At 29.4% G+C, this 27,124-nt stretch overlaps 2 protein-coding genes across 4 annotated transcripts in view; both read right to left on the bottom strand.

The window, feature by feature from the left end:
* The window catches only part of SLO2 (slowpoke 2), a 42,215-nt gene that overhangs the window by 1,479 nt on the left and 13,612 nt on the right, over nucleotides 1-27,124 (bottom strand). The window contains exons 1-23 of one of the 3 annotated variants that reach the window (XM_075824932.1): nucleotides 24,653-25,343; nucleotides 19,132-19,211; nucleotides 18,796-18,895; nucleotides 17,981-18,109; nucleotides 17,857-17,905; nucleotides 17,706-17,765; nucleotides 17,112-17,186; nucleotides 15,733-15,816; nucleotides 15,276-15,370; nucleotides 14,919-15,158; nucleotides 13,740-13,848; nucleotides 13,458-13,658; nucleotides 12,980-13,088; nucleotides 12,483-12,591; nucleotides 12,187-12,336; nucleotides 8,874-9,411; nucleotides 8,159-8,799; nucleotides 2,325-2,430; nucleotides 1,169-1,416; nucleotides 855-1,101; nucleotides 453-770; nucleotides 250-394; nucleotides 70-154 (exon numbers count right to left, since the gene is read on the bottom strand). In XM_075824932.1, coding sequence (XP_075681047.1) covers nucleotides 70-154; nucleotides 250-394; nucleotides 453-770; nucleotides 855-1,101; nucleotides 1,169-1,416; nucleotides 2,325-2,430; nucleotides 8,159-8,799; nucleotides 8,874-9,411; nucleotides 12,187-12,336; nucleotides 12,483-12,591; nucleotides 12,980-13,088; nucleotides 13,458-13,658; nucleotides 13,740-13,848; nucleotides 14,919-15,158; nucleotides 15,276-15,370; nucleotides 15,733-15,816; nucleotides 17,112-17,186; nucleotides 17,706-17,765; nucleotides 17,857-17,905; nucleotides 17,981-18,109; nucleotides 18,796-18,895; nucleotides 19,132-19,211; nucleotides 24,653-25,095 — 4,361 coding nt within the window. In that variant the 5' untranslated portion in view covers nucleotides 25,096-25,343. Of the gene's footprint in view, nucleotides 1-69; nucleotides 155-249; nucleotides 395-452; nucleotides 771-854; nucleotides 1,102-1,168; nucleotides 1,417-2,324; nucleotides 2,431-8,158; nucleotides 8,800-8,873; nucleotides 9,412-12,186; nucleotides 12,337-12,482; nucleotides 12,592-12,979; nucleotides 13,089-13,457; nucleotides 13,659-13,739; nucleotides 13,849-14,918; nucleotides 15,159-15,275; nucleotides 15,371-15,732; nucleotides 15,817-17,111; nucleotides 17,187-17,705; nucleotides 17,766-17,856; nucleotides 17,906-17,980; nucleotides 18,110-18,795; nucleotides 18,896-19,131; nucleotides 19,212-22,913; nucleotides 22,932-24,652; nucleotides 25,344-27,124 lie in introns of those variants that run through there. The other 2 variants (XM_075824934.1, XM_075824933.1) reach the window with 2 other exon arrangements.
* Nucleotides 5,309-6,708, bottom strand: LOC113791313 (uncharacterized). Its single transcript, XM_027341076.2, has 2 exons — nucleotides 6,033-6,708; nucleotides 5,309-5,974 (listed from the first exon to the last, which is right to left on the bottom strand). Exons 1-2 carry the CDS (start codon nucleotides 6,663-6,665, stop codon nucleotides 5,930-5,932), a joined length of 678 nt encoding a protein of 225 aa, XP_027196877.2. The 5' UTR covers nucleotides 6,666-6,708; the 3' UTR covers nucleotides 5,309-5,929.

Here is a 27,124-nt window from a genome sequence, read left to right as displayed (position 1 = left end):
AACGAAAGAAAAATCCAAATGAAAAAAAACTAGAAAATTTGATCATTTTTGTTTGTAATAAATTCTTACATGATATCACCTTCTTCAAGTTTAAGATCACAATTTGGATTGATTATAACATAGGATAGTTCGGTTCGTTTTTCCGAACAATTATCTATATCAATGACATATATTGAGAGGGAGAGACAGACAATGAAAACGGAATATAATTATATGGTTGACAAAAAAAAACGAAAACAAAATACTAACCATAATCATTGGATGGAATTCCAAGATCTTGAAGACGATTCCGTACCAAATTAGATATTTCTTGACGTTCAACTTCATATGTAAGTGCCTGATAATTCATCTGTTCGGTTAATGGTAACATAAAATCAAATGAAATCTGTATACCCTGTATGAAAAATTGATTAGTGAATAGTTAGTTATCTCAACAAAAAAAATATAATTACCGTTCCAATATCATTTGAATGTGTACTTTGTGTACGATAAATACCGATAGGAATTTCACATGTAGTTGAACAAAGACGTTGATAAAGACGACCATAAGTACGTATCCAAAGATCATCTTTAGTAATACGCATCGAAGATAGAAAACCAGAACCAGGTGCTTGATCAATACCCAATAATAAACGTATAATTGTAATCATATAATCTTTAACAAATGCCTGATAAAGTAATGTATCCAACATTGATGCACTGAATACATTACCAGCCGCAAATGGTAAACGAAACATATATGATATATGTGATCCACGTTCACGTTCATGCTAATAAACGACAATGATAATAATAATTCAAAAAAATATCGATAGTATCGATCGTATTAATCCTTTGATAATGTAATAATTTACCTTTTCCATTTTAGATAATGATAATGCATAAATATCATGTGCACGAAATTGCATAAAACGCATATTACTTGATTGTGATAATTCGGTTATAATTCGTACGGATGGAAACATTTTAAACATTGTTTGTACGGCAACAATTGTATTACAATCGGAAAGATAATCTTCTTCAGCTGAATTTGTTGTTTCTTTATTTACAACAACAACCGAATCGGATAGATTAATACCGGCTCTAATTAGATCATCAAGACTGTTTAAAAACAAAATGAATTTCAATCGATAAAATCAATTTACATTGTAATCGTTTGACAACTTACTTATCAATACATCCTTTCATCCAATAAACTAATGGAAACCATGAAATTGCATCAATAAATGCTAAACTTGGTGTTTTTTCCAACAGTAATATAATTGGCCGTAAACTTGTTGATTGATGAAAATGTGCACGTAATGGTATTATAAAATTATAAATACCATAACTTGCATAATCTGCTGCTAATATTATACATTTTATACCTTGCCAATCATAATCACGTGAATGAAAATATGGACAATGTTCACATGGCTGAAACAAAAACCACAAAAACAACGGAAGAAAAACGAAAAAACAAAATAAATAAAACAGAAAACCATTATACTGAATCATCATCATCTTGGATCATTATTAATAGAAAGTGATAGCAGGCAAGCAAACAAACAAACAAACAAACCAAAAAACCAAAAAACTAAACTAAAAATGAAATGAAATATGAGAAAAATAAAGGTTTCTGGTATTCACGCACACGAATGGTAATCGATATTCATTATGTTTTTGTTTTTTCCCCCGTTATAAACACCACAAACGATTACTACCATTACCACCATTGAACATTATTATCACATCATCATCATTTGTTATGGAATCGAGCAAACAAACTGGACATTTAGAAATGATGATCAGATTCTTTTTATTTATTTAACCATCGATGATGATAATGATTACACACACGCGCGCATTAAACCAAATAATTACATTTTGGTTTGTTTGGTTTTTGTTTGCTATCAATTTATCTGTCATGTCACCACAAAAGGTTTGTGTTGTGTGGTTGTTTTTTTTTATTCCTTATCTTTATTCAGCGCCTAATTTTTTTTTTTGGTCCATTCCCATTTGATGTTAAAAGTCAAAACAAAACCTGAAATACAGTAGAAAAACCTATTTCCCGACAAATGAAATAATGATGACGATGATTTTGTTGTTGATAAGATAAATAAGAAAATAAACAGGCAGACATTCTAAATAATAATCGATAAGATCAAATCATTTCCTTTTGCTTTTTCCTTGTTTTTGGTATTCATTTGCTGGGGCTGGTAGTGGTGGTGGTAAGGCAATACTGAAAAACATAGCATAAAACATATCGATTTCAAAAGTTAAAGAATTTTTTTCGGTTTTGTTTTTTTTCGGGCAAAACAACAAAACAAAACAAACAAACAAACCATTGATATTTGAAGACAGCATGATGGTTTTTTCTCTTTGAGCAAATAACAAAGCGTTGGTGATACACCCACATATGGTGATACTGGTGGAAATCCTTTGATGATCCTATTTTTGTTTGAGAAAGAAGAAAGAAAAATGAAAATGAAAATGAAAATGAATGGAAAATTCTTTCAATAATTCATTGATGTAACCAAAGAATAAAAAGAAAAAACATTCAATGACAATATTTTTCTCTATGTTTGTTTTGTTTTGTTTGGAGAGAGAGAGAGAGAGAGAGAGAGAGAGAGAGAGAGAGAGAGAGAGAGAGAGAGAGAGAGAGAGAGAGAGAGAGAGAGAGAGAGAGAGAGAGAGAGAGAGAGAGAGAGAGAGAGAGAGAGAGAGAGAGAGAGAGAGAGAGAGAGAGAGAGAGAGAGAGAGAGAGAGAGAGAGAGAGAGAGAGAGAGAGAGAGAGAGAGAGAGAGAGAGAGAGAGAGAGAGAGAGAGAGAGAGAGAGAGAGAGAGAGAGAGAGAGAGAGAGAGAGAGAGAGAGAGAGAGAGAGAGAGAGAGAGAGAGAGAGAGAGAGAGAGAGAGAGAGAGAGAGAGAGAGAGAGAGAGAGAGAGAGAGAGAGAGAGAGAGAGAGAGAGAGAGAGAGAGAGAGAGAGAGAGAGAGAGAGAGAGAGAGAGAGAGAGAGAGAGAGAGAGAGAGAGAGAGAGAGAGAGAGAGAGAGAGAGAGAGAGAGAGAGAGAGAGAGAGAGAGAGAGAGAGAGAGAGAGAGAGAGAGAGAGAGAGAGAGAGAGAGAGAGAGAGAGAGAGAGAGAGAGAGAGAGAGAGAGAGAGAGAGAGAGAGAGAGAGAGAGAGAGAGAGAGAGAGAGAGAGAGAGAGAGAGAGAGAGAGAGAGAGAGAGAGAGAGAGAGAGAGAGAGAGAGAGAGAGAGAGAACAACTTTTATTAACTGCTCCTAACTGGAGTTGCTTCTAACACAGTGAATACATATTAAAAAAAGAAGAAAAAAAAATGATGATGATAACAATAATAAATAAAATAAATAAAATATAAATATAAATACAATCAACCAAAACAATCAACCATACAGGTGATTGTGAACAATTTTTAATGAAGATTGGATGATCAATAATGATAAATCGGTAATGAATTCTTTGTTAAAAATTCCGATTTTTTTTAACACATCCACCGTGAAGGTGGGAATAGACCCTCGGGCGCCAAACAGCAAGCCCTGAACTACCCAATTATTGATCTGGTAGTGTCTCCCCAAGAAATTGAGGCAAGGTGTATAAATGTCCCTTTTTCAATATCGACATTCATCGCTTGAGATTCATCCCTTTCGAACCGGATCGTCGGGTCTAATATGATACCAAAATTTTTGTTCCGATCGATGGCGATAATGTCAGCTCTCCGATTCGACCCATTAGCATCAATACAGTGGACCTCACGGTAAACCTCGAACCCGTGGCTTGTCAAACAGTCCTTAATTTTATCACAAATTTGATGGTGTCGAATGATACGCAACGATTCCCCCTTTGAACACGCTTGTAGGATGTGGCTAAGGGTTTCTGTCTTCGCGCAGAACTGAGTTCTACACGAGCTGCCATCCATACTACGGCCTGGAAGGGATCGAACTGGTACACAATTGGTCGACATTTTAATAGCATTTGTCCATTGGGACAATGATAGATTTTTTCTATTAAAAAGCCATTGGTTTGTCCAAGGCGACTCTTTAAATAAAACGACTCCGGCACCTTTGACCGGAAGTCTGCACCATTGCTCGAAAGCTCTGGTCCTCAAATCATTACGAATACTTTTCGAATCGATCAAATTAAAATCATCCACATTATGGGCTTCCAACCCTATTTTCTCGAAACATTGGACGACCTCATCTTTAAGATTTCTTGTTATGTCCACTTGTGGAATCCTAGCTCTATCTAATAGTTTGCATGAATTGATATGTTGAATAAAAGATTCCCAAGTGGCACGAATTAGACCTAGCCCACGGAAATTCTTGTCCGCGTAAAAAAATTCATTAGGCGTATCATTTGGAATTTGAATTATACTTTTTACCGCCGAACGAATAGCTTTGTCTATGTCCATTAAGAAGTCCATTGATAGTTGATTCAATGGAGCATTTTCGATTGGAAAAACAACCGAAGGAAAAATATATTTATTAATTAGATTAATTTTTTGATCGCTATGTAGGTAAGGTGAATTGGCTAGACAGTTGAGTCTAGAATATAACTTTTGCAGCGTAGCAGATTTGTCCAAGACGATTTGCGAATTAAAATCAATACCAAGATATTTGATACGTTCATTATCTTTCAGTTTTTCGATTGAATCAAAAAAATTTGACCCGGAACTCACACTCGATGTGTTAATGATACCATTAATTAGTGATATGGTTTTGCTTTTGGAATAATTAACGGATAAACCGATTTTCTCGAAGTTAGATTTAGCTATTTCAACCAGTGCAGCGGCATTTTGATCATTATTTCCAATTATTGCTAAATCATCAGCAAAAGCGATGGCAGAGATCCAATCACCCAGAAAATACCCGTAAGAACTTTGAATAATATTTTCTGTTAATTCATTCATAATAAAATTGATCGATAAATTGAATAACAAGGGCGATGTTGGAGCACCTTGAGCTACACCACGTTTCAGATGGATGGTACCGGTATTCTGGTTTTTAATATTGATTGATGTTGAATTATTTGTAATTAGTTCATGTAACAGCTTCTTCAGATGAACATTAAGAGAACTAGAATTTATGACTTTCATCAAATGATCATGTCCAACAGAATCGAACGCTTTTGACACGTCTAAGAAGCAAATTGTCAAATCTTTCTTATTCACTTTGGCATCAGTCAACAATGACTCTACTATAGCCGTATTAATTTTAACACCAGGTGAGGATGTAAAACCTCTTTGATTTGGATTAATGAATAGACTTTGTCGGACTTTGGCATCAATCATACGTTCAATAATTCTTCGAATGACAGAGAATATCGTGATAGGGCGGAAATTATTAACATCGCTAACGTCACCAGACTTATGGATAAGAATTGTTCTTCCTTCACGAAATATTTGAGGTACATATGACCATTTCAACATGACATTTGCAATTTTTAAAATTACAGGCAAACAATTTAGCTTGCGTATATATATCATCAAATTTTATCGCACCCAGGTGCCGTATCCAAATTGATTTTTTTAGCCGCCAATGATATATCATCAACTGTGAAAAACTCAAGCGTATCGTCGCATCTATACGTAATATAATTATCTAATATGTTGGGATTGACAGATTCAAATTTATTCTTAAAATGATGTTCAATATCGGCATTTGAAGCTGTACAGGCTTTATTACCATCTGTTTTGTTCAATCGTTGGAAAACTTTACGCCTTCTATTATAATATTCAAATTGACATATTTCGTATTGATATTTTTCTTTATTTCGTTTGCTTTTTGCCTTTCTGGCTCTAAGAGGATTACTAGCGCTACTATAACCAGCTTGTCTAGTTGATGGTAAACCATTTTTCCTATATTGATAATATCTTTGCGCCGGATGTTTCGGGCCTTTTAAATCGGATGCAACATTAAGAAGAGACTTTACGAAATCGTTACATGTGGAATCGAATAAACCGTCATTTTTGACTGAAAGAACAGAATCAAACTTATTGCACCAATGGTTACTAAACTCATTATTATTTACTTCTGAAGATTGAGAAATATCAGTCGTTGGACTATTACCATCATTTGCTTGATCGAAATTATCATTATTCACCGTCATCATTACAGATGAGGCAATGGTAGATGTTGATGATGTATCGGTAACCGCAGTATTATTGTCACTGGTCGAATTTTGAGTGTTATCCGAAAATATTTGAATATTATTTCCCGCCGTTGTAACAGATGAGGCAGGGACAGATGATGATGATGTAGCGGTCAACGCAGTAACAATAGCATTAGGTGAATTGGAAATGTTGTTGGAAGAAGAAATTTGAATACTATTGTTTCCCGCCAGTATAACAGATGTGGTAGTGGTTGATGACATAGTAGTACACGATGATGTAGTAGACGCATTATTATTAACATTGCACAGATGATTAATTGAATTTGGAGAAAATGTCGTGGATTGTGGAACGATATTTGGAATGCCATTGCCGCGAATATCAGGCCTCGACGTCATCAATGACGGATACTTTCGTTCAATTATCAATTTTTGATTCCATTCAGGATGGCATCTTCCAATATGAACCCGTAGACCAAAAGGTTTTTCAAAGGATTGACCACATAAATAGCACCTTGTATCATTAGAGATATCTTTTAGCCCTGGATAGGGCATCTTCAGTAATTGTTGGTTCAAAATCACAGATTTAAATTACGAAAAAAAACAATAACAAAAGAAAAAAAAACAGAGAAAAAAAAAAAGCTTTTGACTAATTCGTTTTTTTTCTTATTCATTTGGAATTTAGTTTTTTTTCTAATGTAGATGACTATATTGACATAAATGATTACCCGAGAGAGAGAGAGAGAGAGAGAGAGAGAGAGAGAGAGAGAGAGAGAGAGAGAGAGAGAGAGAGAGAGAGAGAGAGAGAGAGAGAGAGAGAGAGAGAGAGAGAGAGAGAGAGAGAGAGAGAGAGAGAGAGAGAGAGAGAGAGAGAGAGAGAGAGAGAGAGAGAGAGAGAGAGAGAGAGAGAGAGAGAGAGAGAGAGAGAGAGAGAGAGAGAGAGAGAGAGAGAGAGAGAGAGAGAGAGAGAGAGAGAGAGAGAGAGAGAGAGAGAGAGAGAGAAACTTTGATAATTTCATTCAATCAATTTACTTTTTTTTTTCTCTTGAATTTGTTCATTCGTCTCATCATCATCGATATCAATCATAGTTTTTTTCTTCTTCTTTTCATTTAGATGTTGCTAAGTGATAATAATATCAGACGAATGAAGAAAAATCAAGCAAATCAAATCAAAATGAAATCAAATGATGATAACTATGAGTGAGTTCAATGAAAAGGAAAATCTTTTAGCTTTTATTTTTTATTTCTATTGCTCGCTCTGAATAGTGGAAAGAAAAGTAGAAAAAAAATGAAAATCAAAAAAAAAAGTTGAACCAAATTGAATGGAAAATTCAAATTGAAAAAATCAAATCTTCACTGTGGAAACCGAATCACTGAATTCGTGATGCAGAATTATTGGATTTTTTTTTGCTGCATAAACCAGGGAAAATATCCTCAAGCATTCTGATATGATTCAATCAATCAATCAATCGAATGATGATCAATAAATTTACCCTCTAACCGAAAATATTCTGATGTTTGATTTCGGACCAATCTTTGAATACATTTGTGTCATTCATTCATTTATTTCCCTCGATCGTAATGACGATAAAATTTTCTTCTTTTTATGAATGGAAAATTTTCGAAAAAACATATTTTTTTCTTCTTCTTCTTCTTTCTTCTTGAAATAAATATTTACACATTTTAAATATAAACAATTCAATGGCTCTCTCTCTTTTTGTGTGTGTGTTTGTAACAAACGAAGAAAAAAATCGGTTAAAAAAAATTGATACATTTGTCTAAAATAGCATCACAAGTAGTACAATGGAACTAATGGAAAAGTTTCTTTTTTTTTTTGCCAAAGATCATTTCACTTGTTATTCCGAATGTGAAACGTGCAACAACAACAACAAATCAAATGAGAGAAAAAAAAGATCAATGTGTTTTGGTTTCATTTGATTGAAAAAATTATGAACCACGTATCGGTCAATGGGTTAATCATGTATACACAAGAGAGAGAAAGAAAGAAAAAATCTTTGAACCTAATTACGTATCAAAATTTTACTTACACAGAATTTTCTGCTGGAAATGTCCATTGATTTTCTGAATGACGATCAAATTGTTTATTTGCTGTTGTTGTTGTTGTTGTCAAATCTTTTGATTGACCAAAGTTATTATCATTCGTTTTTGATTCGATTGTTGTTTCCTGTTGTTGTTGTTGACCATCACCATCATTACCATCATTATCATCATTTTGATTACTTGATTCGGTTGAACTATCATCATCATCATCATTATCATCATCATCATCATCACTACTACTACTATTATCACCTAACATTGCTGGTACTGGTGCAATGCTTGGTCGACGGCCACGTGCAGCAACAACATCATTCATTGTTTTAGTTGCTGGTGAACCAAATTCAATTTTCGGTACTTCTAAATGACCTAAATGTTTACCAGTTGTAACACGTTTCATTTTGGTTGCAAATTCAGCAACAGCACGTTTTAAACGTGTTGGTGATGAATCACGACGTTTACCTAATGCTAAATCAGATAAAAATAAACTTGATGATTTTCTTCGCAAATTACTAAATGAAAATGGATTTCCACTGCTTGTACTAAGATTATCTTTTCCATTATTATTATTATTATTATAATCAGTTGATAATAGATGCATTTCTGATCGATTATTTTCATTACGTTCGTTCTTTAATGAAAAAAATGTAAAATGAAAAATCATTAATTTGACCATCAATTGATAACAACAAAAATCAAACAAACTTTTTTCAATTTTATCAATCCAGATGATGATTGTGGTATTGATAATGATGATGGTTGCTTTTGTTGTTGTTGTTGTTGTTCATCATTATCAATCAACATTTTAATTGTTGGATCATCATTATTATCATTATTATCTTTTCCATCTAAATCATTATCATTATTTTTATTTGAAAAATTTATTATATTATCATGTAATAAAAGTTGTTGTTGTTGCGATTGTTGTTGTTGTTGTTGTTGATGATGATTTTGTTGTTGTTGTTGTTGTTGTTGTTGTAGATTACAATTTTCAATTGGTTTATCAACATTTTTATCCCCGTTATTATTTGATATTATTTGACTACCAGATATTGTTAAATGTGTTGCACTAATCGATGATGATGTTGTTGTTGTTGGTACAAATGTTGAATTTTCTTCTTTTGCAATATTCATATAGAAACAAACATCCGAATGTTTTAATACATATGATGGTCCTGGATTTAACATTATTGGCCATGTACCATGCATATCAGTTTGTATGCCAATCAATGCAACACCATATCTATGAGAGAAAATGAAAAAAAAGATTATGAAAATGATGATGAGAATCATGATGAAATTTAGAAAATAAATCTAATAATCAGTTTGTCCAAAAAAGTTTTTTTTCTCAGTTTTGTTTTTGGTTGAAACGACTGTCAACATGATTGCAAAATCTTTTCAGAATTATCTAGATTTTACATTCCAGGCTAATGGAATTTTTTTTCACACACTCACACTCATTGCAATCTCACTTTAGTTAGTTAGTTAGTTTTTTAATTGAGTTATGTAATTTTTAAATTAAAAAAAAAAATCTAATACAAATAAACAAATGCGTAGCGCGTTCAAATTCATTTTTTATTCGTTTGTAATATTTTATTTATTCTTTTGGTTTTTTATAAATGAATTATTCTGTTAATAATGATGATAATGAAAAATGACATAATCAACTTTTTGTTTTGTAGCTGAATCAAATAATCTGACAATTTCTACAACAACCACAACCACCACCACCATCATTATTGGTAATATTGGTATTTGGCAAAACAACATTATCATCTTCAATAATAATTTCTGATGATTGATTACGATTTTCTTGTTGATTATTATCATTATTAATATTATTATCAGCAGTATTCATTAATGAATCATCTTTTTCATTTTTTTCACTTTTTTCATTTTTTTCATTCGGTAATAATTTTGTTTGATTTGAAATTTCTTTTACTGATGATGATTTTTTCATCAATATCGGTTCATCATTAACAATAATCTTCGATTTGTTGTTGTTGTTGTTGTTGGTGGTGGTGGTGGTGGTGGGAGTAATGGTACTAATAACATCAATACTAATAATTTTTCTCATAATTTTTGATGGAATTTTACTTTTTTCAACAGCAAATTCTTCTTGTTGTTGTTGTTGTTGTTGTTGTTTAACTTGTAGTTTTAAAATTTTTACTTTTTCACGCATTTGTTTCCATTCATCAATTTCTTTATCCGTTACACGTTTTTCTTTTTTCATTATTTCAACCAATAATGATGGTGTATCGGATGGTATACGTTTTATACGATAAAAATCTTCAATTCGTTTTTTTTGTTGTTGTTGATATTGATATTGTTGTAATAATGATGTTTGTTGTTGTTGTTGTTGTTGTTGACTAACACTATTATCCAATGTTTTTGGACATTTAAATATATGTTGATAATCACCCGGTGCAATCAATATTGTCGGTACATCCGAATTAATATGTTGAATTTTTTTACTTTTTTCCGTTACTTTTGTTGTCATTGTTGATGTTGTCGTTTTTTTCATTTTTTCCATTGATAATGATGATCGTTCTTTAATAATATCCAATAATTTTTCATTAAAATTTTTTGAAAATTGTTCAGCAACCGGTAATAATAATGTTGCATCATCGGAACGAATTTTTTTAATAATTTTTGTATCTTTTAAACATGTTTGTATTTGTCTGGCACGTTCACTATAACTATCACTTTTACTATTACTTTTACTAGTTTGTTTATGTATCGATTTAGATTTTGTTATCAATTTACTTTTTCTTGTTTGTAATATTAATGATTTTGATTTATTTTTTTCAATCGATTTAACTGTTTTTGTTGCTGTTTGTTGTTGTTTACTTGGTTTTCGTTCTTGTTGTTGTTGTTGTTGTTTAAAAATTTTTGAATTTTTTTTCATTCGTGATTTTCTCCATTGTTGTTGATTTAATTTTAATTTTGATAATTTTATACCACTATCAGCTAAAACATATTCACCTTGTTTAACAACAATTGAACTAAGTGTTGATGGTATACGTTTATTTATATGTACTGATTGATAAAATGATACTTTACTATTGTTAATTTCATTTTTATTTGTTGCCATTGTTTCAATCAATCACATCAACAGCAAATGAAGAACAAAATTAAAAAAAAGGGGAAATGTTTCCGAAAGAAATATAAACGAAAGAAACGAAAACGAAAACGACAACTCACTTTATATTAATGAATTTTTTTTCCTTTATAAATAAATTTTCTTTAATAAAATTATTTTGTTTGTTTGAAATTAGAATTTTCTTTTTTTTTAAAAAAAAACTTTAATAATTTATTTGATTAGTAATTTTGACCTAGATTTTTGTTGTTGTTATTATCCAATGGAGAAATTTTCCGGGGAAAAAAATTTAATTGGAAAAGGTGAAAAAAAAATTAGACCACTTCACTTTCAGAATCGATTCTCTCTTCTTGAAAATATTGTTTTTCCACACACAAAAAAAAACATTCAACATTCTGCCATTTGTCTCTGTGTTTGTTTTGCTTAACACTGTCTCACACTTTCTCTATCTCACTCACTATATAAAAATAAATCTCAGTTTCAAGTGATTTTTTTTCTTCAAATTGTCATTGATAAAGTCTTGGTCTTGGTTGACAGAAATAAAAACAAAACAAAAAAACTATAAGGGTATATTATTGTTGCTGCTGTAGATCAACACACACACACATATAAATCACCAAAAACGAACAATTACGATTTCGATTTTTTTTTCGTTTTCTCCTTTCTGATATCGATTCTAGTCAATTATATTCGAGGTTCACTTTATTCTTTTCTTTGATTTTGGTTCTTCAAACAAAACCATTAGCCTGTTTTTTTCATTCTTTTGTCGATTGTCTTGCGAGAGAGAGAATGAAAATAGCAATACATTTATTTCAGCCGAACAGAACAGAAGAAAAAAAGTCAACATCATTTTAGTTAGATTGTTATGGAATTGATTTGAACACACAGAAGATAAAAAAAATCATTTTTATTACTTACTTTCTATGTGAATGAAATGAAGCATAGGTAAAACTTTTTCCTTCATATTCACCAAAAAAACGGCTATCACCAAGTCTAATATGATATATTTCATTACCGGAACATTTTCCATATAAACGATGCCATTCTTCATCTGATGTTTGTCCTTCTCTATAATGATTATCAAAAAAAAATGAATGAAAAAAACGAAAGAGAAATGATTGAATTGATTCGTATTGCATCAATCAATGGAATATGTAATTGGATAGTTGGGAAACTTTTCTGGGAATTTTTTCCCCCTCGAAAAAATAACTTACTGTCCACGTGATGTATGTAATAATAATGTAACCAATGTTGATGTACCCGGACAAAGACAATTATTTGCCAATAATGCATATTTAAATTCATCTTCACATACAACATGTTCTGTTTACGTTTACGTTTCGTTTTTTTTGATTAAAACGAGATGAAACAAGCATAAAAAAAGTAGCAAAAAAAAAAACAATGACAATGTTAATGAATTTATTTTCATCATCATCATCATCAATTCAAGAAATAATTATCAATATGCAAGTCAATTAATTTACAAAAAAAAAAATCAATAAAAGCAAGCATTCAAGTCAGCCAGAAAAATAATAGAAAAAAATACAGGGAAGCCCAACATTCATTTTGAATGAATTAATCATTGGAGAGAGAGTGAGAGAGAGAAACGGGCCACAAATTAAATGAAACCAAATGAATGATTCATTATGAAAAAATTATTTATTTATTCATGCATATACATGTATATTGACAATATTGAACAATTGATTACCGGCAAATGCAACATGAATTTTATTTTCCGGACGAAATATCTGTATATATTGTGGAACATTTGGAGCAAAATCTCTTACTGCCCATGATCGAAGTATTGTATGTTGATCCTATTGACAAAAAAGAAAAAATATTTGAATAGAAAAAAAAGAAAAGAAAATGAATGGAATCATTAATTCAATCGCAAATAGAATTGTATCATTTTAATTAGTGTTAATGAATTATGTGTGAGAATGATTTCTTTCTATTCAAAAGCTTTATTTTCAAAATGTGGAAAATCCAAAATAGATTTTCATTTAGCAAGAAAAAAAAACAGATACTTTTTTTTTGTTTGGTAAAACTTGATTGCAAATGTAATTGATAGTTTTTTTTGGGAGAAAGGTTAGTCTGTCTTTCTTTTATTTTTTTTTTTGTTTAGGAAAAAAAATTGTAATTTTTAAAGTTTGCTTCAAAAAATAAAAAACAAAAATAATAATTACAGCAGCCGAACGATCATTATAATTACGTGCAGCCAATATAAAACAAGCTTCAGCTGCATTCATTCTTGCTCGTGTTAAATCAGTATCTTTTAATGCTGAACCTTGTAGATAAATAACACGTTGTACCCAAATTGGCATCTGTAATATCATTTTCATTGTTGTATCAACTTCACATGGTGATAATAGTACAACATAGAAATCCTAGACATTGAAAAAGTGAATCAGAATCAGAAAAATAAAGATCGAATTTCAATCACTGAATAGAAAATTCAAAACATTTACCTGTAATAAAGGATGAGCATAAAATTCATTTAGAAAATCCATCACAGTATCTGAACCAAGTGTTGTTGAACAAACGACAACATGTTTTTCGGTTTGTGCACGATGTGTACTATGCAAATATTTAAAAAAAACAAACAAACAGATAAAATATATTGAGTTTTAGTGAAATGAAAATGAAATTCAAACAAGAAAAAAAATATTATTACAGTCGTCCCTCGTACAACGCGGTACTTGAACAACGCGGTTTCGATAGAACGCGGTTCTAGAATTGCGAAATTATACAGTTTTCCCTCGTACAACACGGTCAGGGTTTCGATACAACGCGGTTTTGAAAAATCGAATTCGCAAAATAATTAAATTAAAAAAATTATGTTTTAAAGCTTAGTCTCGATATAACACGGTACAAATTTCCATATTTCTACTATTTGTAGGTCTCGTACAACACGGTTTCGATACTACGCGGAACACGGTTTCGATACTACACGAGCCATTTCTTCTATTTTACATGCATTTCGTACAACGCGGTTTCGATACTACGCGGAACGACAAAACCGCGTTGTACGAGGGACGACTGTATTCAAAATCAATAATATGATTAGTTAGATTTTTACAAAGATTGCATTCAAAAAATGTTGAATATCAAATATCATTTTGATACAATAACAGAATAATTTATTTGTTTAACGTAGAATTTCTCTCTCTTTTTTTTTGCTTTTCAATGTAACTCTATTTGATTAGATAATGATTGATAATTTTAGGTTTGATTCGATAACGACGATACATATGTCAATAATAATAATAATAAAATTTGACATTTTTCCAATTCTTTCTGCGGAAAAATTCTACAGAAAAACCAAATTTCTTTATCAATTTTTCTGATCAAGCAAATTTACGAATCGATGAAGGGTGTATTTATTTTTCTTTTTGATTATCTTCCTGACAAATAATCGTTACTTTCGGAACTTGAAACAAAAAAAAATCAACTAATCTTTGATGACTGTCGTAAATTAGAATTTCATTTTTTTCATTTTCTCATTTTCATTTCGTTGTCCATTGAGATTTCATCAATGAACAAAGTCATCTTGATAATTTATATGAAAATAATTATTGAACTGGAAATTTTTATTTCATTTCATTTTATTTGGGTTCGTTTTTTTCTGATGAATTAATATTCCATACCTATAACTACCACCAAGTTTTTGTCGTTCCATCCATGTATAGGCTAATTGTTCAAATTGTGTAGGCAATACAATCAAGGCAACAATAATCATAATAACCATAAACAGCTGTGATGGCCAACGATCTGGTTTATAATCACCATAACCAACGGTTGCAAATGTTACAACAACAAAATAAAGGCTTTCAAATAGATCAACATTACGGCCACCGGCACGTTGAAAATGTTGAAATCCACAAAGACTGTTGTTGTTGTTGTTGTTGTATTTTCAAGTGAAACAATTTTAACGAAAAAAATTCAAACAAAACATTAATTGTAAAACCAAAAATAAAAATAAGAATAATAAAATTCTAAATTACCTTGTAAATATAAGACATAATAATGTTGCCGAAAGAATCATTAAACGTTGTGAAAGTGCTGATTGTGATCGTTGCATTGCACGATTTAAATCATTCTTCAATGTTTTTGGTCAGTAAAAATTTTTTTCCAAATATTTATTGTCGATTCATGGATCAAATTATTAATGATAAAATTATGTTAATAATTTTTGTTTTTTTTTGGGTTTCGCATAATGTGTTTTATTGCAAAGGGCAAGGAAAAGAATCAAGAATATTTTCTCTCTGATTTACTGGAATAATTATTCTTAAATGGTTTTTTGTTTGTTCGGTTTTCTCTACTGAATAAATTCACTATCAAGAAAAAATAAGGTACCACCATTAAAACATTGCACAAGATCTAAGATAATAATCTATCATCGTTTATTAACCATAAGTTATCCCATCATTATTTAAAACAAAAAAAAAACTTTTAACTTACAAACATATTTTCCAACGTATATTTAGCCAGCCAACAATTTAAAAATGATGGTACAAAAAGATTACGTAAAGGTGAATAGAAAAACTGGATAACCAAAACAAAAAAAAATTAATGAAAAAAATTGATTGACAGTAAAACAAACAAACAAAAAAATGAAAATGAAAAACAACAACAACAAAACAAGAAAAGTTTTGTTTTTATCAAAAAACTTTTTTTTTTCCTAAAAAATTTTTCTGAACATCATCATAACGGTTTTGTTTTTTTGCCATTGGGTAAATAAATAATTTCCAGAAACATTGTCGGAAAGTTTTTTATTTTTCTTCCTTCGTTTGTTTGTTTGATAATATGACATCAAAAAAAAGTCGATAATAAACAGCCAGCCAGCCAGTAAAAAAAGTTTGCAGACCAAGCGACATTGTAAAACATTTTGGGCAAAAAAAAAAATTAAAGTTTGATCTGAACTAAAAATGAAAAAAAAAACATTCTTTTTCGTTTTGTAAACTGGATGGTGATGAAGAACAAAATTTTCATCATCATCATCATCATCTACGGAATTTTGACGGTTTAAAATAAGTTTCAAAGTTTTTTAATAAGAAAATTCCACAAAAAAAGAAAGAAAGTGTATGATAAATAAATGAAGCTTAAACAGCAGAACGAAAAATTTCAATGAAAAAAAAATGATACCAAAATTTCTAATTTTCATTCAATTTGCTAAAATATTTTCCCAAAGAAGAAAATGAAAATCAATTTCAAGAATCTTTTCGTAATTTTGAAATTCCACCATCGCCAAAAAACATATGATCTTGGATGGCCAAAGAAGAAAATCAAAATTTCAAATCTTGCCAATCGATTTTCATAATCAGCAAGCCAGCCAGCCAAAGAAAATATTGATTGATGATCCACCACCACCACTACCAATATTATCAACTGTTATCCAAAATATCTATCCATAGTTTGGTTTATTAAATTCTTCAAAAAAAAATTCTTTAATATTCTTATCATGATGATGATATTAGAAGATGAAAATTAACAATCTTTTTTTTGCACAATGAATGAATGAATCATCACCTTCGGTGTGTAGAAATTCAAAATTGATTTTTTTACTTCAAAGAATGAAAAAACCAAATAATAAATTAGTATTTTTATGCAAGAAAATCTTTGCATATGAGAAAATATCATCAGAACATAAATGATCAATTTATACACCTGGTTTTTCGTCGACTTTATTATTAAATTGACTAAATTGACTAAATTGGCTGGCTGGCTGAAAAAAAAATCGTTATTATCGTTAGCGTTTCGGGTTTGTTGTTACAAATTCCATTATTTAAGAGAGAAAATAAATTTATCCGATTGAAAATCAAAAATCAAGAAAAACTTACCGATACAATATAAGGAATATTTGTAATAATTTCGACAATAAATTGAAATGTAAAAATTGTTTGTAAACAATTTCCCTTTTATTATTATCGTTGTTGTTGTCGGTATTTGTCGTTGTGTGTGCCAATTCAATTTTGTGATTCAAACATAACAAGAATGAAAGAAAAAAAGAAAGAAAATAAAATACCATTAGTGAATTTCGTTTCATTCATTTTTCGTCTGAAAAACGATGGTTCGTTAAAATTTCCTGTATGATGATGGTAATATGCATACAAGTGCAAAAAAAAGAAGAAGAAAATTCAATTTTTGACATTCATCATTCTGACATCTTATTATTTTATATAACACGCACGCACACAGTATGGCTGCATTACTTGTGAATAAAATAAATTGGAAATCTGAACCAAAAAGAAGAATTTCTTGTGAATATTTTTTTTTGCTTGATTTGATGGGCAAATAAAGAAAATTTTTGTTTTTTTTTGTTTCATAAGTGAAAAAAAGGAAAATGACAATTTCTAATTGTGTGTGATTTGTATACAAGGTTAATGAAACAAAATTGTAAATTGTAAAAAAAAGCAGAAAACAAAAATACTTACTTTGTTGCTTAGATAAGCTAATAATAAGGCCTCTGTAAAGCACAGAATCGATATAATTGACTTGATGTGGAGGGGGGGTGAAAAGAATATTTAATGATTCAGCAGAAATTCGTGTAAAAAAATTAAAACTTTTGGGGCTTTGTTGACATACCTGTAAAAACCAAATCACAAATGATCTATCGACCCAAATAATAGCACGCCTGCAAAAAAAAAAAAAGTAATAATTTTTCGATTGGAAATTAACAATTTTCCTATTTTTTTCATTTGAAACATACCAATTTAATGGTGCCATCTGAGCAGAAACATTGACTGGAAGCCAACGATTATCATACATACGACAATCATACATTGAATTATAATTTGGTGATGTTTGATTAGTTAGATCCGGTAATGGACAATCATGGCTAAACATTATTTAATCATATGATTCCAAAGAAATAAAGAGAAACAAAAAAAAATTATCCAGAATATTTTTTTGCACTCAATTTAAAACAGAGTGTTGTTGTTTTTCGAAAAACAAAAACAAACATATTTCGTTCGTTTGATGATGTGTGACATATTTCTCAAATTCTGTTTTAACTTGATTAAAATTCATATTCCAAAAGAACCAAGAAGAAGAAAAAAACAAATAAACATTTTATCAGATGTAAAAATAATATCATGAATGAATGAATAAACGCAGAGAATCAACAGAGAATCTACTTGAACTTATTAAACTAACTTCTGTAAATAACCATAACCATAATAATAATCTAATTATATTTGATAAGTTAATAATAATAATAATGATGGCTATTAATGGATGTTAATATTCTGTCTTTTTCTCTGTTTATTATTTAATATTCTGTTCATATTAACGATTAATAAAAATGAAACAATAATAACAGAGAGAAACTACTACCACCATTTCTCCAAAAATGATAATGAAATGAAATATTATTTGAGAGAACAACACAAGGGTGAGGGAAAAAATCAATAAATTCTTGATTCTTGTTGATTTGTTTTGTTTTGTTTTTTCCCCCATCCAAATGAATGACATATACAATGTTGGCGTTCACAAACGAAAGTATATTTGCAAAAACAAACTAACCATTTTGCTAACAATGGTCCAGCATCAAATATCACTCGTACAATGTAGAATAAACATGTCAATAATTTCAATACAGTTTTAATGATACGTATTTGAAGACCTAGAAAGAGAAAGAGAGAGAAAGAGAAAAAAAAAGAAGATTTCAAAAATGTCAAGCAATTTTCTTCTTTTTTGACAGATTTTTCACTTGAATTTTACTAATAGTAAATAATGGCATTGTTTTGAAACGAAATTTGAAAACATTTTGAATTTCAAGAAAAAGAAAATATTCTTCAAAAAACAAAATTTCAAAGAATGAAAAGTCAAAAGACAAAACAAAAAAAATTCTCGACTTACTTGTACGTTGATTTTTGATAAAAAATACATGTAATTTTTCTTTAAACGTATTTTCATTTTCATAAAATTCCACACGAATCCTGTATTGTAATAAAATAGAAAAATAAGAAAAAATTAAGAAATTTTTCATCAAAAAAAGAACAAAATTGATCGATTGCTTAGTCAAGTTAGCTGGTTGTTTGTCAAATTTGTTCTTCTTTTTGTTGAGGAAAAATCCAGAAGAAGAAGAAGAAGAAAACCTATCATTTAATTGTGAACAAACAAAAAAATGCTTAGTTGCAAAATAATAATCTGGAATCAGTTCAACCAAAAACCAAACCAAAAATAAATGATTTATTGGATTTTATTGAAAACAAAAAACATCATTGAAATTTCATCATGTTTTTTTCTTTTTGACATACTTGAAAAAATCATAACTGAAAGTGTAACTTTTGCTTCTGTTTAGGAAAGAAAAACAATGTGAATTTTCATGTTTTACAAAAATGGAAAAAAAATTTTCTACAAAAAAGATGATGATGATCATGTCATAAAATGGTTATTTTGTTTCATTTTGTTTCATTTCTCAACAACATCGACAGCGACGAAGACAAGAATCCAACTGGATTTTTGTTGTTGTTGTCGCTGTCAGTAACCATGTTTTTTGTAGGAAAAAACATTCAAACATGGTTATGGAAATCATCAATCATTTTCGTTATTTCAGTGAAAAAAACATTTTTTTTCCACGAAAAAAGAAAACACCTGATTTAAAATTCTTTAAACAAAAAATGAATGAATGAATGAATGAATACAGTGTGATCAATGAATTTGTAATCGATTTTGCTTCTTTTTCATGTGAAATGTTTATGTATTGATTTTGAATTGACACACACACACATTGGTTGGTTGTTGAATCTTTGTTGAGTTTTTCTTTTTCTGTACCCGAACAAAAAATTCAATTAAATCAAACGCTTGTTTGATGAAAGGTATAAAAAGAAAAACAGAATCATCATTGAACAGGTGAAAATTGACTTTTTCCATTTCGTTTTTTTCCCATCAAATATTGATTGATAATGGAAGAAACAGCAAAAAATCCTGAAATAATTCAAATTAAAATCAAGCAAAATCATCATCGAACTCAAAATCAAATTCACTTTCCCAATCGATTATGGATCGATGATTTTTTTTAGTCATCGTCATCTTCTTTCCTTGTCTCTTGCGAAACACAAGTTTTCTCTCTGTGCTATAATGATAATGATTGGTGGTATTGGCTGTCATCATCATTTTATTTGGTCAAACTCTATCGATTATTATTATAGTTGCTGTTTGTTGTTTGTTTGTTTTTCAAGTGTTAATCGAAGAAAATAAAAAAACCTATATTTAAGAAGCTTTTCTTTTCCTATCTTTTTTTGGTGTAACAACAAAAACATTTTGATTGGCGTTTGATGTTTGCTTTGTGTGTGTGTTTGTGTTAGATATAAAGGCTTTTCCTTTGTCCAAAAACAAAATTTCATTCAATTTTTTTGTGTGTGTGTGAGTTTGTCATTAAAAAAAATATTTTTGTTTTTTCTTGCTATAGCTCTCTTGACAAATTCAGAAATATTCTTGGTGTGAATATAAAAGATATTCTTGACAAACTTTTTCTTAGAAAAATTTTTCTTCTTCTTTCAAATTCAAGTTGTTGAATGAAAATTTTTTTGAAAAGAATTGTCGATTGAAAAAGTCATCCACACACACACACTACTTGAATCAGAAAAGTTTATTTAATCAACTTCAAATTTTGATAAAATTAAAAGAAAACAAGCAATTCTTTCAAAAACTAAAAAAGAAAATATCGATTTTCTTTTTAATAGATATCAGATTCCTGTAATTCTCATTGACCTGGCTATTTTAACATCATCATCATCATCATTCAATAAAATGTTAAAATAGTTTCGAAATTAAAACATAAAAATTGCACAATACATTCTCATTCAATCAGCCATTGTTGTTGTTGTTGTTGTTGAACAAAAAGGCTATTGTCATATGAGAAAAGAAACGAAAAAAGTAAAATCTGGTAAAATCAATATGTTTTCTTTTCCTGGATGGAAAATCAACGAAAAAAAATAAGAATAAATTCTCATCTTCAAAAGGCGATTCAATCGCAATTCAAAAAAAGATTCACAAAGAATTTTTGAAAAAAAATTGAATGAATTATTCTGACAATATTCCATGTCTACTACAGAATATTCTTTATTCAGGTAGCTGTAGTGATGGAACAAGAAGAAGAATATAAAAAAAAGAGTAATCCTTAAAGTCAACTAAATAAACAACAAAAAACAACAACAACAACAAAAAAGTTGTAGAAATTGAAAAAAATTGAGATTTTAAAAGTGAAAGAATGAATGAATGAAAAAAAAACAAGCAAACTTTCTTCAAAACCAACCCAAACAGCAATCAATTTTGAATGAAGATAAAGTGAAATGAAGTGAAATAAAAACAAACAAAACAAAACTAAACTAAGCGAAACAAAACGAAACGAAAAAAAAAATCAGTAAAAAAAAAAGAAAATTGGAAATATTTTCTGGAAGTAATGAAGAAGAAGAATATTTCTCGGGAATCATTTTGTTGTTTCAAGGATAAAATTTGATTGAAGAATTCAGGTAATAATTCATTATAATGTAAATGACAGTTATTCGACTATTTTAACTATTCGGTTGGTCAACAAAAACTATTAACAAAAATGGAAATGAATAAAAAAAAATGTTTTGAATTTCCTTCAAAAAAAATGTACATTTTATTACATCCAATATATGTCTGGCTTATGTTAAGTTTAGTTTGTCAAACAAACATTGATAATAAACGATGGTAAAGATGTTTTTTTTCATTTTCATTTTCATTTTGAAAAAAAAAGTTTCCTGTCCAAATCATCATCATCATCATCGTTGTCGTTGTTCCAGGTTAACAAATGAAACAAATTCAAAACGAAACATATGGAACATAATAATAATAATAAAATGTTGTCGTCATCATTTTTTTCAGGACAAGAAAACTGGAATTCAAAAGAAAAAAAAATTTTCTTAATCATTTTTTTTTTTTTTTTTTTTTTTTGAATAAATTGAATGACAACAACAACAACAATTGAAAAACACATATGGTACAGCATTTGTGTAACATCTTGACACAACAACAACAACAACAACAAATTAAATTCAAATTCAAATTCAAAAAAATCAATTTCAATTTCAAAATCAAGAATAATAATGAAAAATATGGAAAAGAAATTCTGGTCAGATTTTCATTTTTGCTAATAAAAACCATAAGGTGTTTGTGTATGTAATTGAAAAAAAACCATTAAGAATTCTTGTTACATAATTTTGTTGTGCTAAAGCAAACCTTTTATTGTATTATCATCATTATGATTATGATTATGATTATGGACAACATCAGCATCAATAGGCAGCGACTGTATTTATACTTTGGTCGGTTGGTTAGTTAATATATTTATTCAACCATTATTGCAAATATATGTTGATATATCAAATATCAAATATCAAATACATAAATAAATAAATAAATGATTTAAGAATGCATAAAAGCATAAATAATCTAAGCCATGAGAGAGGGAAATATTCTCTCATTGCTTTTTGCTTACAAAAAAAAAGATTTGGCCCTTTTTTTATATAATGATTTTCTGTTGTTTTGTTTTGTTTTGGGGACAGAAAAACAAAAACACCCGAAAAATAAAAACATTAATAACCGAAAATGAAAAAAGAAACAGAATGTATAAATTTCATATGTGTCCATGAAATAATAATAATAATTACATAGTGGATGATGATAATGGTCGACTGGTTGGTTGGTTGGTTGGTTGGTTGGTTGGTCAATGGGGGTGGGTGAAAAAATATTTCCAATATTAATACTGATAACTGATGATTTTCTTCTTCTTTTTGTTGTTTAAAAAAAACAAGGTAAAGCAAATTTATCTAAAAGCAAAGACCGGCCATAAGATTATATATATAATCAATCAGAATATAGATTCTGTAACAACAACAAAATGATAATAATAATATTATTACACACACACAGAATATAAGAATATTTTTGCTAAACTAAGAAAAACATTAATTCTCTAATGGATATATAGAATTTCAAATGAAAAGAAAAAAACTTCTAATGAAGAATGAAAAAAGAAGCAAAAGAATTTTTCATTTCCTTTTCCCGGCTTTTCGAGTGAAACAATTAATAAATATATCCCACATACACACACTGGGATAAACACGAAACCCGAAAAAAAACCCGAAAAAAACCCTAAAAACAAACATTTCATGTAGTAGTTGTGTTTGACAATATCGTCGTCTTATTACACAGGAAAATAATAATAATAATAACAATCTTAATCATTTTGGTTGGGTAAGTAAGTAAGTAAGTAAGAAAAAGAATATTCCTTACGAATTTCTTTTTGGAACACTTTTTTTTTGTTTCCTATTTACTTTACTTTCTTCTTATACTATTTATTTTTATTGAAAAAAAATTTGACATAAACAACAAACGTTGACGATGATGACGACGACGACAAATTGCTGACTCAATCATTTAATGATATTAGCGTGTGTGAGAGAGAGAGCGAGATAAATATTAAGTTACGAAAATGTGTTTAGTTTTTGTTTTCCTTTTGTATTTACTATGGCAAAAATGTTATGGATGTTATTTTTTTTTGAACAAGCTAATAATACTTGTAAAGATTTCGATTACGATTACTAAATTTTACCTAAATTGATTATCCTATTGGTAGAGAAAAACTAATAATGATAATTTTCATTTTCATTTTTATTTTGTTTTGGAAAATAATTGGAAATATCCGTGAATGGCAAACGTAAGAGAAACTTTTTTTATTTTTTCCTTTTTTCGTCTATGTTACTCATATGCCTAGAGGGCCAAATGATTCCATTTTCTCATCATTCTGGATCGATCATTGTCATTTTGTTTTTGTTTGTTTTTTGTTTTTGTTTTGTTTAAAGTCCGAATTTGACAATCATGACAGAAACATTTCTTTTTCTGATTCTCTTTTGGGAAAAATAAACAAACAAAAAAACTATGAAATTTATGGGAAAAAATCCGAGTCGAGAATGGAAACAAACAAACAGCGGACAGAATTTGAAAAAAAAATTTCATTTTCAATTCAAAAAAAAAGTTTTCTTTTTTTTCGTTTGTTGACCATTTTTTTTGTAATCAAAAAAAATTTTCAAATTTGACGACTGACATTTGCTTTGAAAGAAAAATACATTCATCAAGCTTTTCGATTATCCAAAGTCATAAATAACTGTTTCACGCAAATCGAAATAAAATTGGAAATTACGTCTGTCGTATGCTGTGTTTAACAAAAAAAAGATTTATGATCTTCAAAAGAAAAAAAGATGAAAATTCTAATCCAAAAACAACAAGAAAGTAATCAAAAAGTATTAACATTGTGGTTTGTTTGTTTGTTGCAGGAATTTTTGAAATTTTTCCTTGTTTTGGAAATGAAAAAAAACAAAAAAACGAAAAATGATAATGATAATGATACCTTGGTATAAGCTGTGCAACATTATCCAATGAATCAGATGCTTGTGGATTACTTGATAAAAATGATCGTCTATGTAATGGTGGTACATCACCATAAATATGAAATGTACCAATACCACCACCAGCAGCAGTAGTACCATATTGTACACCACAATATGATGCTGTTGATGATCTAGCTGATTGTATACGGGACATTGTTGTTGTTTGATTACCATCACCACCACCACTTATTCTATCTGATGGTATTGTTTTACTAAATGGTCTAAAATTATGATCTAAATCTACAATCACTTGTTTTTGAGCTTTATTATTATTATCATTAGAATTATTATTATTTGTTGATGATGATATTGGTACACGTTCGGATGACGAACGTCGTCTATCCATTTGATTTGGTGGAGGATTTGAACCACTTCGTAAACGAAAAAACCATAAATTTGACATTGAACCAAATTTTTTTTGTTGTATTTGGTTGTGATGTGTATGACACAAAGAATATGAAACAAAAAAACGAAAAAAGAGGTTGAATGAAAATTTCGATGACACCCGCAACAAATGATGATGTGATCACTCAAAGTTTCATTGAAAAAATTCTTGCTGGAATTTATTTTTTTCCTTCTTTCGGATATTTAATTGGAAAAATCAATCAAGTAAATGATTTTTTGATTGTTTTTACGTAGAAAACGATAATAGATTTTTTTCGTTGTTTTGTTTTTTTTTTTGAAAATTAAATTAAAATTCAAGTAAATATTTGCCTCAAGTTGTAATTGAAAGACAAGCAAGCAAGCAGCAAGGATATATATATATTTTCACTTGAAAACAATTGATTGTTGGCGGTTGATTGGTTTTAACCCCGTTTGTTGTTGTTATCGTTGATGAAAAAGTAAACAAATTTCTTTTTTTTTGTTTCATTAATTAATTAATTAAAATTTAAAATTTTTTTATTTTTGTTAAAATCTTCCTTGTTTGTTTATTTAAACCAAAACATGAAAAGAAACATTTTGCGCACACGCTCCAAAAGTATCACATTTTTAATTCCGAGATTTCTCGGATAAAAATTGGCGAATTGTCAATGGAAAGCAAAAAGCGATTAACGAGTTGATTTTTTCTATTTTGTCTTTGAAATGATTGAATATCAATGTGAATAACAAACGAAATTGGTGATTTAGAATCAGTAGAATCAGAATCAGTAGAATCAGAATTTGAATTTAATGAGAAAAATCTGATTAATTTTAGATTTCTTTTTCTTCTTCTTTGGCGTTACTATGGTCGTTTGTCTTTGAATCGATTGCAAATAACGATATATAAAAAAAATAAATCAGAACAAACAACAACAACAACAATAGAATCGTTTTTTTTTGAAGGGAACAAAAGCGAAACAACAACGGAAAATTCTTAAAGAATTTTCGTTTTTTTTTGTTGTAGACGGAACAAATTTCAAATCACAAAGAATTAATGTAATCAGAATCAAACAAACAACAATAGAATATTTATATATTCACAGATGATTGAATTTTTTCATTCATTCATTTTACACAATCAGGATGATCAGAATTTTGACTACTTTTTAAGATGTTTTGTTATTTTCTCGTTCTTCTTTAGGCAACAAACATTTTCCAAATTCATTATTTTAATGATGGGTTGAGAGAAAAATTCGTTCGAAAAGATCAAATGATGATTCAGTGATGATAATAGAAAAATATACCTATGAATTTTACATTCTGTAATCAGATTTTAGACATCTTTTTTTCATTCATTCATTCATAATGAATAAATCAAGCAAAAACAAAAGAAAGAAAGAAAGAAAGAAAGAAAAAAAACATTTTTTTCACATTTGTCACCAATCAAAAACAAAAACAGTAGAAGAAAATATGGAAAAAAATCATCACCATGATGATTTTAATCATCATCATCATCATCATCATTGTTGTTGAAAGAATGAATGAATGATTTGAACGAAAAGAAAAATAGCTTTTGAACAACAGCGCAATGATGTGATCAAATGAGAAAATAATATACTATATTTTCAAACAAGTTTGTTTGGATCATAGTGTGTGTGTGTGTGTGTGTGTGTGTGTGTGTGTATTCTGTGAACATAATAATGTTATTGTGTGTGTGTGTGTCTATATGATGATTACAACAACAAGAATATTCTGTTCCAGCATTACATCACACACACATATGTATGGATTGGATCAAATTTCCATTGATTTTTCTCTCCTCTCTCTCTTTTCAAATGTTTTACCTTTACCAACCACGCAAACTCTGATGGGTTTTTTTTGTTGAAAAATCCAAAGAACACATACAGAGAGAGAGAGAGAGATAGTGAAAGAATTTTATCATTAGACAAGTGTGTGTTGCTGGCCTTTGGCCAGCAGCACGCACACTTGCTTCAGCCCGTAGATTCTGGCAGATGAGCGGCTACGCCGCCCATCTCCCAAATCTTTGGCTGAAGTTTTGTTCTTTTGCGATC

Source organism: Dermatophagoides pteronyssinus, unplaced genomic scaffold (genome assembly GCF_027571235.1).
Source record: "Dermatophagoides pteronyssinus isolate colony J.1.1.1.1 unplaced genomic scaffold, Derpt_VIB-CSIC_2022.12 sq0002, whole genome shotgun sequence".
NCBI lineage: Eukaryota > Metazoa > Arthropoda > Arachnida > Sarcoptiformes > Pyroglyphidae > Dermatophagoides > Dermatophagoides pteronyssinus.
The sequence above is the reverse complement of the archived record's forward strand: the minus strand, read 5'-3'. Positions and strand labels throughout refer to the sequence as shown.

Coding starts and splice junctions, on each gene's coding strand:
- LOC113791313 (XM_027341076.2), bottom strand. CDS start 6,665: ATGCCCTATCCAGGGCTAAAAGATATCTCTAATGATACAAGGTGCTAT. Junction 5,975..6,032: donor ATATTTCTCAATCTTCAGAA/GTAAATAATAAT, acceptor CTGTTCTTTCAG/TCAAAAATGACGGTTTATTC.